Source organism: Manacus vitellinus, unplaced genomic scaffold (assembly GCF_001715985.3).
Source record: "Manacus vitellinus isolate BGI_N305 unplaced genomic scaffold, ASM171598v3 scaffold_77_pilon, whole genome shotgun sequence".
In the NCBI taxonomy this organism is placed as follows: domain Eukaryota; kingdom Metazoa; phylum Chordata; class Aves; order Passeriformes; family Pipridae; genus Manacus; species Manacus vitellinus.
Window position 1 is genome coordinate 62606 of NW_021940802.1, and position 13924 is coordinate 76529.

The 13924-nt window shown below is 39.2% G+C and overlaps 1 protein-coding gene across 2 annotated transcripts in view; it reads left to right on the forward strand.

Annotated features, from left to right (window-relative positions):
* IARS1 (isoleucyl-tRNA synthetase 1) overlaps positions 1–13924 on the forward strand; it is a 95690-nt gene that overhangs the window by 32836 nt on the left and 48930 nt on the right. For both annotated transcript variants that reach the window (XM_029964654.1, XM_018084881.2), the window contains exons 12-14: positions 329–451; positions 1888–1979; positions 6700–6798. In XM_029964654.1, the coding sequence (XP_029820514.1) occupies positions 329–451; positions 1888–1979; positions 6700–6798 (314 nt within the window). The remainder of the gene's footprint in view (positions 1–328; positions 452–1887; positions 1980–6699; positions 6799–13924) is intronic.

Sequence of the window (13924 nt, forward strand, 5' to 3'; positions counted from 1 at the left end):
GAAGCTGTTCACTGCATGTATGTGTGTATTTACACACATAAAATACATGTGTGTGTATATATGCATTTATGTACCTAAAAACCCATGCACATATCCCCTCTACTAGGTGAGAGACCCTATAGTCTGAAGAAATCATAGTTTTTCTGATGAATAAAACCACAATCCTGCAGAGTCTTCTCCTTGCACATTTGGGATTAGTGAAGGCTGAGTGTTTTGCTGTTCTTGCCCAGTCATCACGTTTTCTATTCAATATTTAAATTCTTGTTTTGGGAAGGGATATTTTAACCAGTGCTTTGTGTTCCTACAACTTGCTGCTCGTCTCTTGTAGGATGATTACAGAGTCTGCATGGATTTTAATATCATTCAGAAAGATTCTGTGCCCGTGTGCCCTGTTGATGCATCTGGCTGCTTCACAGCAGAAGTGGCTGACTTTGCTGGGCAGTATGTGAAGGTCAGTGGTCTTGGAGAAAGTAAATTGCCACTTTATTCAAGATAAATTTTATGTATAGTAGAAATGTTCTTGTCTTTCTCTGAGTAGGTTTGTCTGCAGTGTGTGCCTGGTATGTGGATAAATTAAAATGTGTTTTAACGTTTGCAGCAAGGTTGGATTTGTTTATTACAGTAGCTGAGAAATAAAGAATTTGGAGTGTAAGTAATATCTGTGGTGAGAGGGGAAAGGTGTATCTCCTGTTTGCATCCACTGCAGAAAGAGCCTCACACTTGCCTTCTTCCTTTTGGAAATGTCATGCACACAGTCTGTAGGCACATGTGCCTCCCTCACCTCTGGATGACTCTGAATTCACAGGTGTCATCACTCAGTTTCTACAAGCCAGTTAATGTTACATGACCTGTTAGAAGAGAGAAATCCAGTCATTTTCCCCTCTTGTGGGATGTGTTGCAATGTGAATTTACTTGCCAATATCTGCCAGAGAATCCACGTAAAAGCAACCCACGTGAACTCCAGATTGCTGCAACTACAAATCCCTAGCAGGGAGTGCCTCTTAAATTCCATGTCCTAAGAAAATAATTTGGTTTCAGCCCTGCTGTTACAGTTTGATAGCAAAAGCATGTTCCTGTAAACACAATTTACTTGAAAAAGACTTAAAATATTTTGTGTTGCATTTGAACTTAATCAGCTCTCGGTGCTTCCTGCTATATATTAAGGCAAGTGGAACACTGGAGGCTCCACGTTTGGTTTCTTGCTGGGAGAGATCTGAACATGAGGCTCTTGGAAAATATTCCTATGATGCTGAATTTTTACCTTATGGATATTGCTGTATCATAAATCTGTGTGTATTTCCCCCCCTTAATGTCATATTGTTTGTTCAGTAGATGATCTTAAACTATTAATATAAACCTTTCACTTCCAGCTTAACATGTAAACCCTGGTTAGTTAGTGAGGTATTTATTATAAATAAATATACATTATCAACCTCTGAAATTCAGTCACATTAGAGGAATGTGGTGTAGGGAAGTTTAAGTATTATGTAAGAAGCACTATGTGACTTCCACAAAAATCAAAAGAGTCAATAAATAAGATTTAAGATATTAAATAATGTGAGTGCTGGCTTGTATTGGTGCTACAGAAAATTTGATTTTTGTACATAGTTGTGTGTATATGGAAACAGAGTTAAGGGTAAAAAAAGGCCTATATACCAGTATTTGGAGAACAAATAACTTTGGAAATTTAGTGTTTTATGGTGCCTCTCTAGTAAATGTATAAATTGTATAGAAGTGCTTTAGATTTTTTTGTGTGTGTCTGTGTGTGAATGCTGGATTACTTACAGTGTTTTTTTCATTAATTTGGGTGTTGGAGACAAATCCTGTAGGAGCTCACTGAAAGAACGAAATTTGTGTTCCAAGGAAAATCCTCTGTTCTCTTTTCAGGATGCAGATAAGAACATCATTAAAGTACTGAAGGAGAAGGGCCGACTGATCCACAGCAGTAGTTTTAAGCACAGCTACCCCTTCTGCTGGAGGTAAGGACAGAGGCACACATGGCTTTGAGACTGAGGGTTCTGACAGAGAACTTTGTCAGGTTTGTCTCATTTTTACCCCTCCCTTCACCTGCCAAATTTTTTAACAAGACTAAAAGTAACATGAGTTGAGATTATTGATTTAGGAGAGCTCCAATTTTGGTTCAGTAATCAAGTAAATTAATTTTTTTTTTGCCATAAATCTGATGAATTTAAATGTAGCACTGAGAATTTTTTCTATTATTTTTTCTATTTTTTTCTATTATTATTTTTCTATTATTATTATGATTTTACAGGTGCGTTTTTGTAGCTTGTGTGTCTCGTTCTTTAGTGTTCCATGTGCTACCTTTTGGAGATGGCTATAAAAAGTCTAAAAAATCTGATTATTTTTTTTTTCTAAGCAGCTGAGTGGTGGGAAGGGATTTTTTGGTACACTTTGTATTGTATCCAAATAAGTTTATCACAGAATGTTTTCAGATGTTTGCATTAAAACTTTCCATGTTTTGGATAAAATGGCTAAATTATAGTTGTTATAGTTACTTGTTTTTAACCTTGTAAAATGATTTCTTTCTTTGGAGTCTGGTGGAGCCCAGTTGCTTATAGAGTGGAAACATCTGTATTTTTATTAAAATGGAAGTTAGCATTTACCACTGGAGGGGACAGTGAGTGTAACACATAAATAGGCTTTTCTGCTCTGTCATTCCTGAACAGAATTTCCCTGGTCAGGAATAGCAGTTGATTTGTTCATAGTACCTTTGGAGACTTCTTGGAAATGTTTGATTTTGCCAACTGGAAGTTCCAGATTAGCTCTGGAATATCAGGGAAGTGGTTCAGCACAGAGGCCTGTCAGGAATCTTCCCTGTCAGACTGGGAATCCTGGATGTGGAAGTCTCCATGGGCCTTCAGTATCAGTGAGCAAATGTAGGTTTTGGGTGTGAGGAACACAGGCTAGACAGATTTAATCTGGAAATGAAGCATGTTTTTATTAGCATCCTCTCTGGTTTGAGCTGTATGTACAGCTGCTATTGCAAAACCCAGGGGGGGAGAAAAAATCACTGAACAATGTCAAATTGAAAAAAAGAATCTTCAGTAATCTGTTAGCAGGGGAGTTGTATTAAACTTATATTACAAGTGAAGACACATTTAAAATACCTAATTATCTGAAATGACTTGAAGATTTTAAGTCATATCTGATGCACACAGCATCTGTAGTGAAATAACTGTGATAAAAGCTCTTCTGGCTTTAACACTGCCAGATGAAGTGTTTTATCTTTTATCTGCAGCAAAAATAACCTTTGCTTGCTGTTGAATAACAGGCTTGGTTTGTTTCTAAGAGCTGCTTGGAGGAAGAAAGGGAGTTGCTCTTTGAGTGTTATGTCCTTGAGGATTTGGGACAGTTTTTGAGGAATGGAAGCCCCAAATCAAGCAACACTTGTGTTGTTCTTGTGTAGCAATTCAAATATCCAGTCATGGCCTTCTGAGACAAACCAGGAATGGAGAAGTGCTGATTCTGAAGAACATCCTTATTCCTGCCACTCTGTTGACATTTTTGTTGATTGATGATAAGTTGCAGGCAGCACCTAGCAGCAAATTATCTGGTGGGAAGAACAGAACAATGGATTCTACTTGAAAAGCTCATTTCACTGCCATCACAAATCAAACCATAATTGGAATATGCTAAAAGTAGAAGAGTAGTTCTTAACTTTGAACATAGTTATAAGTTATTTTGATTAATGTAAGAAAACTTTGAAATCAGACTCTTCTTCTTAATGTACATGCTTTTTGCTGAAATCAGGCAGCTGTTGAACACTTGGTATGTTGAGAAATTTGCCTTATTTTTACATATGATGGAATTAAAGTCCTTCTCTACATTTTCTGTCAGTTAAACTTTAGAATATAGAAACAATAACTTGGTAAGGACACAGTAGACAGTTTTCAGTTAGAATTTATCTTTATTGGAATTGCTGAAGATGGGGAACGTTGCTCAGATCCACTCTGTGCACATGTGAGATCTTGAGTCTGAATGGTCTGGGCAGCAGTTTAGCAACTGGAATAGCAGAGCTAATGAGCACGAGAGCTGCAGTGTCCCTCACAGCTACCATTCCATGCCTGCCATTCCATTGGGAAGCAGTTTTGGGGAGCTCTACCAGTGACAGATACAGAGCTTTGTCTCTTGCAAGCCAGTGAAGGCAAGGCCAGGAAGCATCTCTCATAGCATGTGCTCAATTACTAATCATTTGGTTCCTAAATTACAAGAAAATGGAGTAGGAGTAGGATCACAAGTTATTATAATGTGATTACTCTGAGATATTTCTAAAGGATCTGTTTGTAAGGAGAACAGAACTTTGTTCAGTTGAGACAGGGAGGAAGGTTTAGGCAGGAATTTTATAATCATCAGCCTCTGATTTAAGGTCTGTCTGGGTGATTTTGCCCTTTGTGTTGATGGAAAACACAACCCAGCAGTGGATGTTTGTTGTTTGATTGTACATCAGAGAATTGAATCCGGATTCAATTCAACTTTCTCACCAGCCACGAGGGGCAGAAATGTGGAAGGCTGAGCAAATTTTAGTGTTTTGTTCTCTCCTGCCTCCTACTGAGGCACTGCTTGGCAGCACAGATGGAATAAAAAAAGTCTTCAGAGAAACTGTGCCATCTCCTCTTTCTTGCTGCCATCAGGCAGGTGGAGCAGTACTCTGTGGGTGCCCTGGAATGGTTCCCAGGTGTTACAAACTTAGTGTCAGGTTGAAAGCCCAGGAAATGGGTCCTGCTTGTCCCTTTGTCCCAGATCCCTCTGGGCTGAAGCTGCTCAGTGCTCTGAGGCCTGTGTGCAGCCTGTCAGCTGCTCTCTCCTCACAGAGGTTGGGTGCCAGTTTGTTGTACCAGCCTTCTCTCTGCAATATGTTAAGACCACGTGAGAAGATGTTGTTACCAGGTTTTATTCTCCTTGTTTCCAGTTACTCAAGATCTTGTGATGGCAACTCATCATTCCTTAGCACTTCTGAAACGAGACACTCAGTGAAACTCAAATACTTCTGGAGGACCTTGTAGCTTGGGGAATACTTTCTTTCTTACTGTGGTCTTGCTGCTGTGTGAGGAGTGAACTGAACTGTTCCTCTTTTTAGGTGTTAGGCCATAAATTTGAGAAGCCAACCATCCTACCTAGTACGTTTGCATTTAATAGCTTGGATATGACTACATTAATATTACTTTGAGCTCTTGCCATTTCCTGTGAGGTTATAGATACTTTAACACCTGAACAGATTGAAACATATAGGCTGTAGTTAAAAGGAAATCTCTTTTGAAATACAGTGTTAAGAGAAGCAGTGTGGGTTTTATTATTGGGCTTTGTGCACCGAGTCCAGGTTTTAAGGTTTGAAAAATCTTTGCTGTAGGTTTTCTTCTGTTGGTCAGGCAGGTGCACCTTTAACAAGTGCTTGGGCAGCAGCAATTTTAATTTGCATTATAATCTCCAGTGGTTTCTGCATTCCAAACGAGTCCTTCCTATGGATATAAGTAAAATTAATTCAGCTTCTAAGATGGGTTATTTGTAGTGGTGACTGCACACAGGAGATAACAGTAGTTTCTCAGGGTCTTTGTGAGTTATTGCTGAGCAAGTCTATTGCTGAGTTCTGTAGCAAAGTGACTTAAGTAATATTTTTAAGCAACATTTTGTGGGGTGGATTGATGGTAAGGGAGAATGAGCTTCTTGTCCCAGTGTTGTTGGAGCTGCTCTGTACCTACAGACAGATTCCATCCCCTAGGGTTCAATCTCCCTCTTAGAGCTGGAATAATGGGATGGATGTGAAGGACTAGAAATGTCTGAGATCTCCTATAGTGACTTGTGCCCACTGTTTGATCCCAGGATCCTTTAGAAGGATGTTATGCTACTTGAACAGCTAATCAAGACCTTAAGCAGTTGTGTTCTGGAGCAGATAAATCAAACTGGGTTGAGACAGTGCAGTCAGATGCTTAGAGATATTAATTTTAGTAAGTAATTTAATGATTTTATCAGTCTTGTGCTCTGGCCTGTAGTGTCTCTATTTCTAAGCAATTCCAAGTTGTGAAACTGTTCTCCTCCCATATGGATTTTAGTTTATTGCTTTTTGAAGTAAGGAATGTGTTAAGACATCTTTAAAACTTCTTTTGTATGCTTATTTGGATCTCTTTGTTCCTTTCTCCTTCTGGATGGGACTTTTTTCTAGTTAACCCTGGGTTCTGTTACTTCTTCTTGATTTATGATGGTTATTTTAAATGCAAATAGTAAAATACATCATAATATTTCCTGGCTTTTCAGATCTGTATACACATAAAACAAGATGCAGAATGAGCTCACGTGGAAGACTCAAATATGACTCATTAGTTACTGAAGTTCATGTTGTTATGTAGGAGCACGAATTTCAACTTCAAGTATTGTTTGAGCATTCTCATGATTACTGCTGCTATACAATTTCCTTGATTTACTGCATTTGGAGGCTATTACATTTTTTTTTTCAGGATTTGATTTTAAAATGGTAGCTCACAGAAGTGTAACAGTTTTTGTAACTTAGAAAACAAAACAAACCCCAACCTTTGTAACTGTGATTAATATATCAGGAACAGTGAATTCAGTCAGTGGAAAGGGGGTTATTGTGTATAAAACCACATATTACAGAGCACTTGATAAATAATTCAGCACTTAAAAGGGTTTTGTTTGTTTTGCTCCCTTCCCCTCACCTTTTTACAGGTCAGATACTCCACTGATATACAAAGCTGTGCCAAGCTGGTTTGTCAGAGTGGAACACATGGTGGAGAAGCTACTGGAGAATAATGCCCAGTGCTACTGGTAATGTCTCCTGCATGTATCTTTTCCCTTTGCCTGGAGCTGGGTGTGTGTGCTGAAATTCTGCAAAGCTCTTTCACTGTTAGTCTGCTAACTTTGTATTTCCATTCTGTCCTTTTGAGCCATTGCTACTGGAATGGGGCTGGGACCAGCTTTAAACAATGTTTTATCTCAGTTTTATCAAGTAAGGTTGAGTAATTACTTGTAGTTTATAGTGAAAATACACTACAGGATCATTAAAATTGTCCTCAGGTCATGTTATATAACCCTAAACAATTCAACATGGAAGAAACTGCAGAAGCAGGGAAGTGCACAGTCAAGTTTCCCAAAAAGCTCCACCTGAGAGAAGAATATAAGCAGCTTAACTCTGGGTATATATTGTTCCTAAATAAACTAAGTTTTAGATAAGTTTTTCCTTTACATCTAGTTATTGCAGATGAGGTTGATTACTTTGTCATAGGTGCATTTGAAGAAGAAAAAAAAAACCACCCCCTCCTTCTCTCAAAACATCCACAAAAAATCCAACCCCTGCTTGTGGAACTGTTGTAAGTAAACTCGGTTTCAGAGGGTTAAATAGTAATTTTGGCCATCAGTGGAAAATTCTGTCTTTTTATGTATATAGGGAATGTGAAAAATGCATGAGAAATTTGTGTAGGAAACAACAGGTAAGTTTTAAGTCAAATGCAGTATTAAATTAGCAGTCAGAGGGAACTCTTGGTGCTGGGGACCATTTTGAGAGTCAGCCATGGTTTTGTGGTGTGTCAGCAACAAAAGGGTCTTATCCTTTTGCACCTTCATAACCTTTATTTTTATTTCCCTTCCTCTCATCAATAACTTGTGCCTGGAAGGCTGAAACCAAGCAGAGAAAACTTGGAAATTAAAACCTCATTCAGTCTTTCCTTTTGAGGGCTGTGGGGAGAGTTGGGATCCCACCACTCTTCCACCACAGGTACCTCTGACAGTGTTAAAGAAGGTGTTTCAAATTCCAGTGAGCAATTACAGCTTAGGCTGTGTTGTTTTTTTTTTTTCCTGGACAGTACTTAGCAATTAAATTCTCCATGAGCAGCTTTTGCATAAGTGCTTACGTGGTACAAGCACTGTAATTACTGAAATATGTGGGGAGAGTCAGTGATCCATAATAGACTGTCCAAAAATGCTGCAGCGTTGGTTTGCTGATCAGCACATGCCCAGTCTGGATATGGAAGAAGAGTTTATAGATTAGTAAATGTTGCTTTCTGTTTTCCACAGCAGAACATACTGTGATCCTTCTTTGGGGGAAAAATAAGCTGGAGAGGCGGTGAAAGTGTTTGTTCTTGGCTTTAATTAGCTTCCTCAAGATGCTTTTACTGTTGGGATGACAGTAGACCTGCATGCTTAATTCTCACATGAACATCAGAAGAGTGGAATGATCCTATTAAGGAAATGTTTGAATGGGTGGTTTTGCTTTTCCAGGAGAAGCTGCTGAGTGACCTCCATTCACCCAGGAGGCATAAGTAAGGGTTAGCAATCAGTTTGAACCCTGCCTCTCATACATATTTGGGGGTTCAGTGGTGGTTTTTTTAAGTGCTGAGTAGTGGGGGCACAGGTGGAAGCAAATGTAGGAGCTGCTGTTCCAAAGGCTGGGTGAGGAGAGCAGGCAATTAAGCTGTTTGGCAATTTTCAGTGTACTTGGAATTAAAGGAACCCTTTGTCCTTTAGGCAATTCTGGACTTTCAGCATGATTCCATAATTGAACATAAAACTGATTCCTCAGGCCTTCTCTCAAAACAGTGTGGTCTTAGGGATTCTGAGAAGCTTTTTGTTGGAAATAGTCTACAAATACAGATGTGTTCTCTCAGAATAATTAGTAATATTTATACCTATTTCCAGTATGTGATTTCACAGCAGTTTGAATACTGTGTGGCCTTTGTTCCATGAAGTTGGCTTTCAAAAACCAGCTTTTTAAAAGAATAAGGCAGTGGTTTTAAGGTTTTCTTGCTGTGTTCTCCACACAGTTTTGTTTGGGCTGTAACTTCTGAAGTTGGCACTGAGACTGCAAGCTGCCTTCACTATACATTTATTTAAATTTTGGGAACTCCATCCTTCCTAAAACCTACTTTTTTTGCTTTTGAAGAGACTGGATCTCAGAAAGTGTCACAGGAATAATATGTAGCTTTTTCAAAATTTATTTTTGGACTCTCTGGGGCTTCAGCATGTCCTGAAAATGAGAAAATTTGGGATAATGCTTTTCAGACTATATTAACCTTTACAAAATGAGTTTGACTGCATTGCTTTTTTTATTCCTATAAATGACTGATAGGTATATTGTCCCTTAAGAATAGCTGCCCTCTTGATAGATATTCTTTCTGATGAAATAGATTAAACATAGTTGGACAAACTTTGCAACCTGATTACATTTCTAATTGGTTTTTTAGTGAATTACCCAACTGATAAAGCCACAGTCATTCAAATTTATTAAAGCCAGCAACAGTATCTTCATTTTTTGAGATTAACTACAGCTTTCAGGAATGGGTACATGAGCAATGTGCCAGCATTTTTGTGAAATCAGAAGCCAAAAAAACCCCTTTTCTCTGTCCCAACCTTGTTCTGACCAGAGTGGAAAGTAACTTGTGCTGGGTGTTGATGAAAATGCAGAATTGGAACAGCAAGAGGCTGTGTTTGGGTCTTGAATTCAAGTTCCTTTACTGAATGTTCTCTACCATACAACTGGCAAAAGAGACTATTTAAAAGAAATTGTAAATGATACAAAAAGAGTATCTTGTATTTGGTATTTGGACACCTGTAACTGTGACACTCCAGATGAAGAGGGGCACATCTGGCTGCAGTCCAGTCCAGTCCTGTCAGACCTTGGCTTCCTGGATATTGATAAAGGAGATAAAGAAGAGTTAAATGCAGCACCAAGGTGCTCTCTGGGTTTCAGCCCTAATTGTCACTACCATTTTGTAGAATGGTTTGTTGAAAGAGCATTTTCAGTGGAACCATGAGTGACTTAAACCATGGCATCTTAGATTCTGTTGTAGAATACAGGACTAATTCCTGTCATCAACATTCAGAGTTGGTCTAAACTGCAGATTTATTGTGAAGAGTAAGTTAGTACAATTTATAATTGTTTCTAAACTATTGTAGCTCATACTTCTGACAGGGTATGTAATATTTCTGTACTTGCAGGCCAGTAGAAAAGATTCTGTAGACTCTGTAGTTTGTATATAAAGATGAGGGTTTTTTTCCCTTTTAAACCTCCCTCAGTTAAAGTTCTACTTCAGTAACTCCTGAAACATTTACCTCTGACTGCTGCCAAGTTTCTAAGGTTGGAGATGTTGTGCAGTTCTGACATTGTTTGCATAAGATGGGCAGCACTTGGTGCAGTGGAAAAATGAGCATCAGTGGAAGGAAAGCAGTGATGGGAGACAGAGAGGAACTTCAAAGAAACCAAACCTTTTGTTCTGGCATCTTCTCACCACAGAAAAATTCAGGCATTGTAATAAAGAGCTTGATGTATAGGTCCTTAGTTGAAAGTGTTATTTATTTTTTGCCTTTCATCACTGAAGCTGTTAGTTCTTGCTGAAAATACCACCCAGAGCACTTTAGTCAGAGTGAATTTCCTGGTTTACTCACCTCAGTTTTGCACACCCTTCCTGCAGCTCCTGGGAGAGCCCAGGGTCTCCTCATGTGTCAGTCCAACACCTTAATCCTTTGAGGAACTTTTGATCTTGATCATTCAGATCTTCCACCACCAAACTGTCTCTCAGCTGTTGAAAGGTGTGATGTGATCAGGAATGATGCCTGTTGGTATCCTAAACCCTAGGGCTGGTCAGGAGTGTAGGGATAGGCTGTAGAGCTCATCTGCAGTAGAAGGCAAATGTTCTACTAAAGTTATCATTTTTGCACAGATGAAGAATCTGAGTCTGTAGCAGGGCAACAGAATTTTAAGCCATAACAGAATTATAGCACAATGGAAGAAAATTAGTTAGTGAGTCCTTTGTTTTCCTCCTTTTGCTTTTTTTTTTTTCTTTTATTATTTTCTTTCTTTGTTAACATTAACCAATACATTTTATCTGAAAAGTTTTAAACACATTGTGTGTGTAGACTTTTAAATTTTTTTTCTTTGGTATCACCATGCAGTTGTAACTCTCCTTTTTGAGTCATCAGTCACACTTTTCTTACTCAGGAATCATGAATTCAAATCAGATCTCATCTCTAGTAGTGACTGTGATGTGTACGGTGAGGTGCAGTCACTAGATGGCAACATTTCCCGAGGAAAAATCCAAATTATTGGCATTGGCTGCAGCAGGAGGTGAAAAAAAATTGCTGCAGGGTTGGCCTTGTGTTTGTCTCATTTAGAGCAGTGAAAGGCAGAAGGTTTTATTACTCTCTGTTGTCAGAATTGTTTGAGGATTAGGAGTGAATTTTGAGTCTTCTTCTGGTTGATTTTGATGGCTTTTGTTCTGCTGTGCCCTAATTTTGCTGTTTCCTCTCTGAGCCTCTTGAGCAGAGATTGCTGATTATGCCATGAATAGAGCAGGTATCATTCCAGCCCCAGGGAAGGGTCACCAGCAGCTTTATGTGTGGTTCCAGTAAAACCGAGTGAATAAAGCCCCCAAAGTGCCAGCTCACCAACCCTTAGAGCACGATGGGCACCTGGGAAATCTGTGCCATGTGGAATATCTGCCACTGTTACAGGAATGCAAACATGTTTCTTGGATTGAAATGGACCCCGAGTGGTGGTACCCTAGAAAAGTACTTTGTAACTCTGAACGTTGGAATATTCCAAAGGAAACTGTGGAGAAGGAGAGTGAAAGCTTCATCTCTCACTGGCTTGGGGCTGCAGGGATTGGTGATAAGATAAAGGATTGAACAGCAATTAGCAGGGTGCCTGGGTCATGCAAGGGGAATAGATGGGGGTTTTTTTAAGTGGCTGTCTGACACAACTGGAGGTCAGGGCTGCCCTCAATCTGTCCGGGAGGAGCAGCTGCTGACGGGGGATGATGCAGTTGCAGCAGCATTGCAGTCTCATGCCAAAGTGTTTGTTGCCATGGGAACCAGGAGAAAAGAGTGAAGGAAAACAGTGCCAGATCCAAATGATTGAAAGCACTATTCATTTAGCTGCAGATAAGCAGAAAAGGCTCTTGCAGTGGTGGAGGCAGCCCGGGCTCGTGTGGGGTGTGTGGGTTTGCACCGTGCAGTGGGGAGGAGAGGCTGCTGCAGTGGAAATTCGGTGTGCTTTGCAAACATCTGACCTTTCCTCTCTTCCCTTTCCCTCCCTCCCACCTCCCCCCATGTTTAATTAGGTCCATGATATAGATTGGCGCTAATTAAAGTGTCAAAAGGGCATGAATAGTTGCTTATTTTATCTCCTTGAATTAAAAACCATTAAAAATCAATTTGAGGGCATGTTGAAGGAGGCTTGTTATTAGAGTAAATTAACATAATGGAATTTAAGGCTTTGTCTTCTAAGGGTTGGTTAATGTTTAAAAAGAAAGCCAAATTCTACACCTAAAATAACCAACCCCCCCAACTGTTATGCTGTGAATTTAAAGAAATCTGTACATATTTAGTTAGATGGCATAGGATAACTACTTAATCACCTTTGGTGGTGCTGTTACAACTCAGCTGTCTTCTGGAAGAATGATTTTCTCTTTTACAGGCTTAGAAGTGATTCCTGATTTCAGATATCACTTAAAAAGTTCCCAGCTTGCCAAATGAAGGGAGAGATCTGGGGCCACCTTCTCAGAACCAAAGCTGTATCAGATTTCTTAGTCTGGTTTTAGATTCCCTAAATTGCACCACTTAAGGCAGTGTTTAGTTTATCAACTTTATAGTCTAACTCTTCTGGGACTGTTTTTGAAATAACTGATAAGCCAAGAGCTTCCTTCAATTAGCAGTTATGAAGTAAATCTTATCCAATACATAAAGTTGCTGTGATTTTGCAAAGAGTGTCATGAATAGAATTATCTGGCGAGAGGATGGAGAGCAAGAAAGGATCAGTATATCTTTATGTAACATCTTCAACAGCTTTTAATGGTTAATTGATGACAAAACATGAGGCTTGTGCTGTGGCAGCATTTGACAGCTCTGTATTTTGGCAGTGCTCTTTGTGTTTACTGAGCAGAGGGACAGAGCTGCTCTGAGACAGATCCTGCATCCCGTGGCTGGGACACGATGAGCCAGCTCAGAGTCATGCTGAGCACATCTGAGCTGTGAAATGGAATAATAAGTTGAATTCAGTATTTGCAATTGTGTCATGAGCACAAGGGAGATGCTTCAAAATAAATACACAGAAAAGGAACAGATGTCTTAATCCTTTCAGAAAGTTTCTTCCTGGATAATGTAATAATTTATAATATTTCTCGTTGGCATCCTGTACATTCATCTTCTGGAAATAATAGTCAGAAGGCAAATGTATTAATTTTAGTTGATGCTGTTCCTTGAGTATTTATTGCTGATGAGAACCCATGGGGTCAGCCTATTCTTGCTCTGGGATTGAAGGTGAGCACTAATTTGCTTGTGTGACTTGAATGCTGAGTGGTACAGAGACTTTGAAGGCAAAGAAAAATGGTTTCTGTTATAATAAGCTAATAAATGTTGTTAATGGACTGAGTTTTGTTTTGCTCTTCATGGGTTTTTTTGGGGTTTTTTTGCCTTTCAAATGGAATTTTAGACACTAAGAAAATGAGTAGCTCCCAAGAAAGGATATGGAAGTTGACTGTGCAGAGGACTTAACAGTGCATGAGTTTAGCAAAACCCCAAATCTGCTTTAAAAAAAAGAACAGTCAATGGACATGGGAACTTGCAGCAAATGAATAATTCTCACCATCTCTAACTTGTATGATGGAGTTTTGATGTTGGGAAAGTAAGATAGAAACAAGCATTCAAACAAGTTGGAACTGATGTACTTTGATTCAAAATCTTTCCAATTTATGATTTGACAAAATAATACTTATTTCTTGTGTTGTCAAGTTCAGTTCCCTGAACTTTCCAACTGCAAACTCTGGTCACCAGCAGAAACTTGAAATATGTGCTTTCAAGCCAAAGGGGGTTTGTGATGGATGCCTGATTAACCATGGAAAAAAACATGTGTGTTGGCATATGGGAGGGGCTTTTCATTTACCTTCGAGTTGCTTTGTGTAGA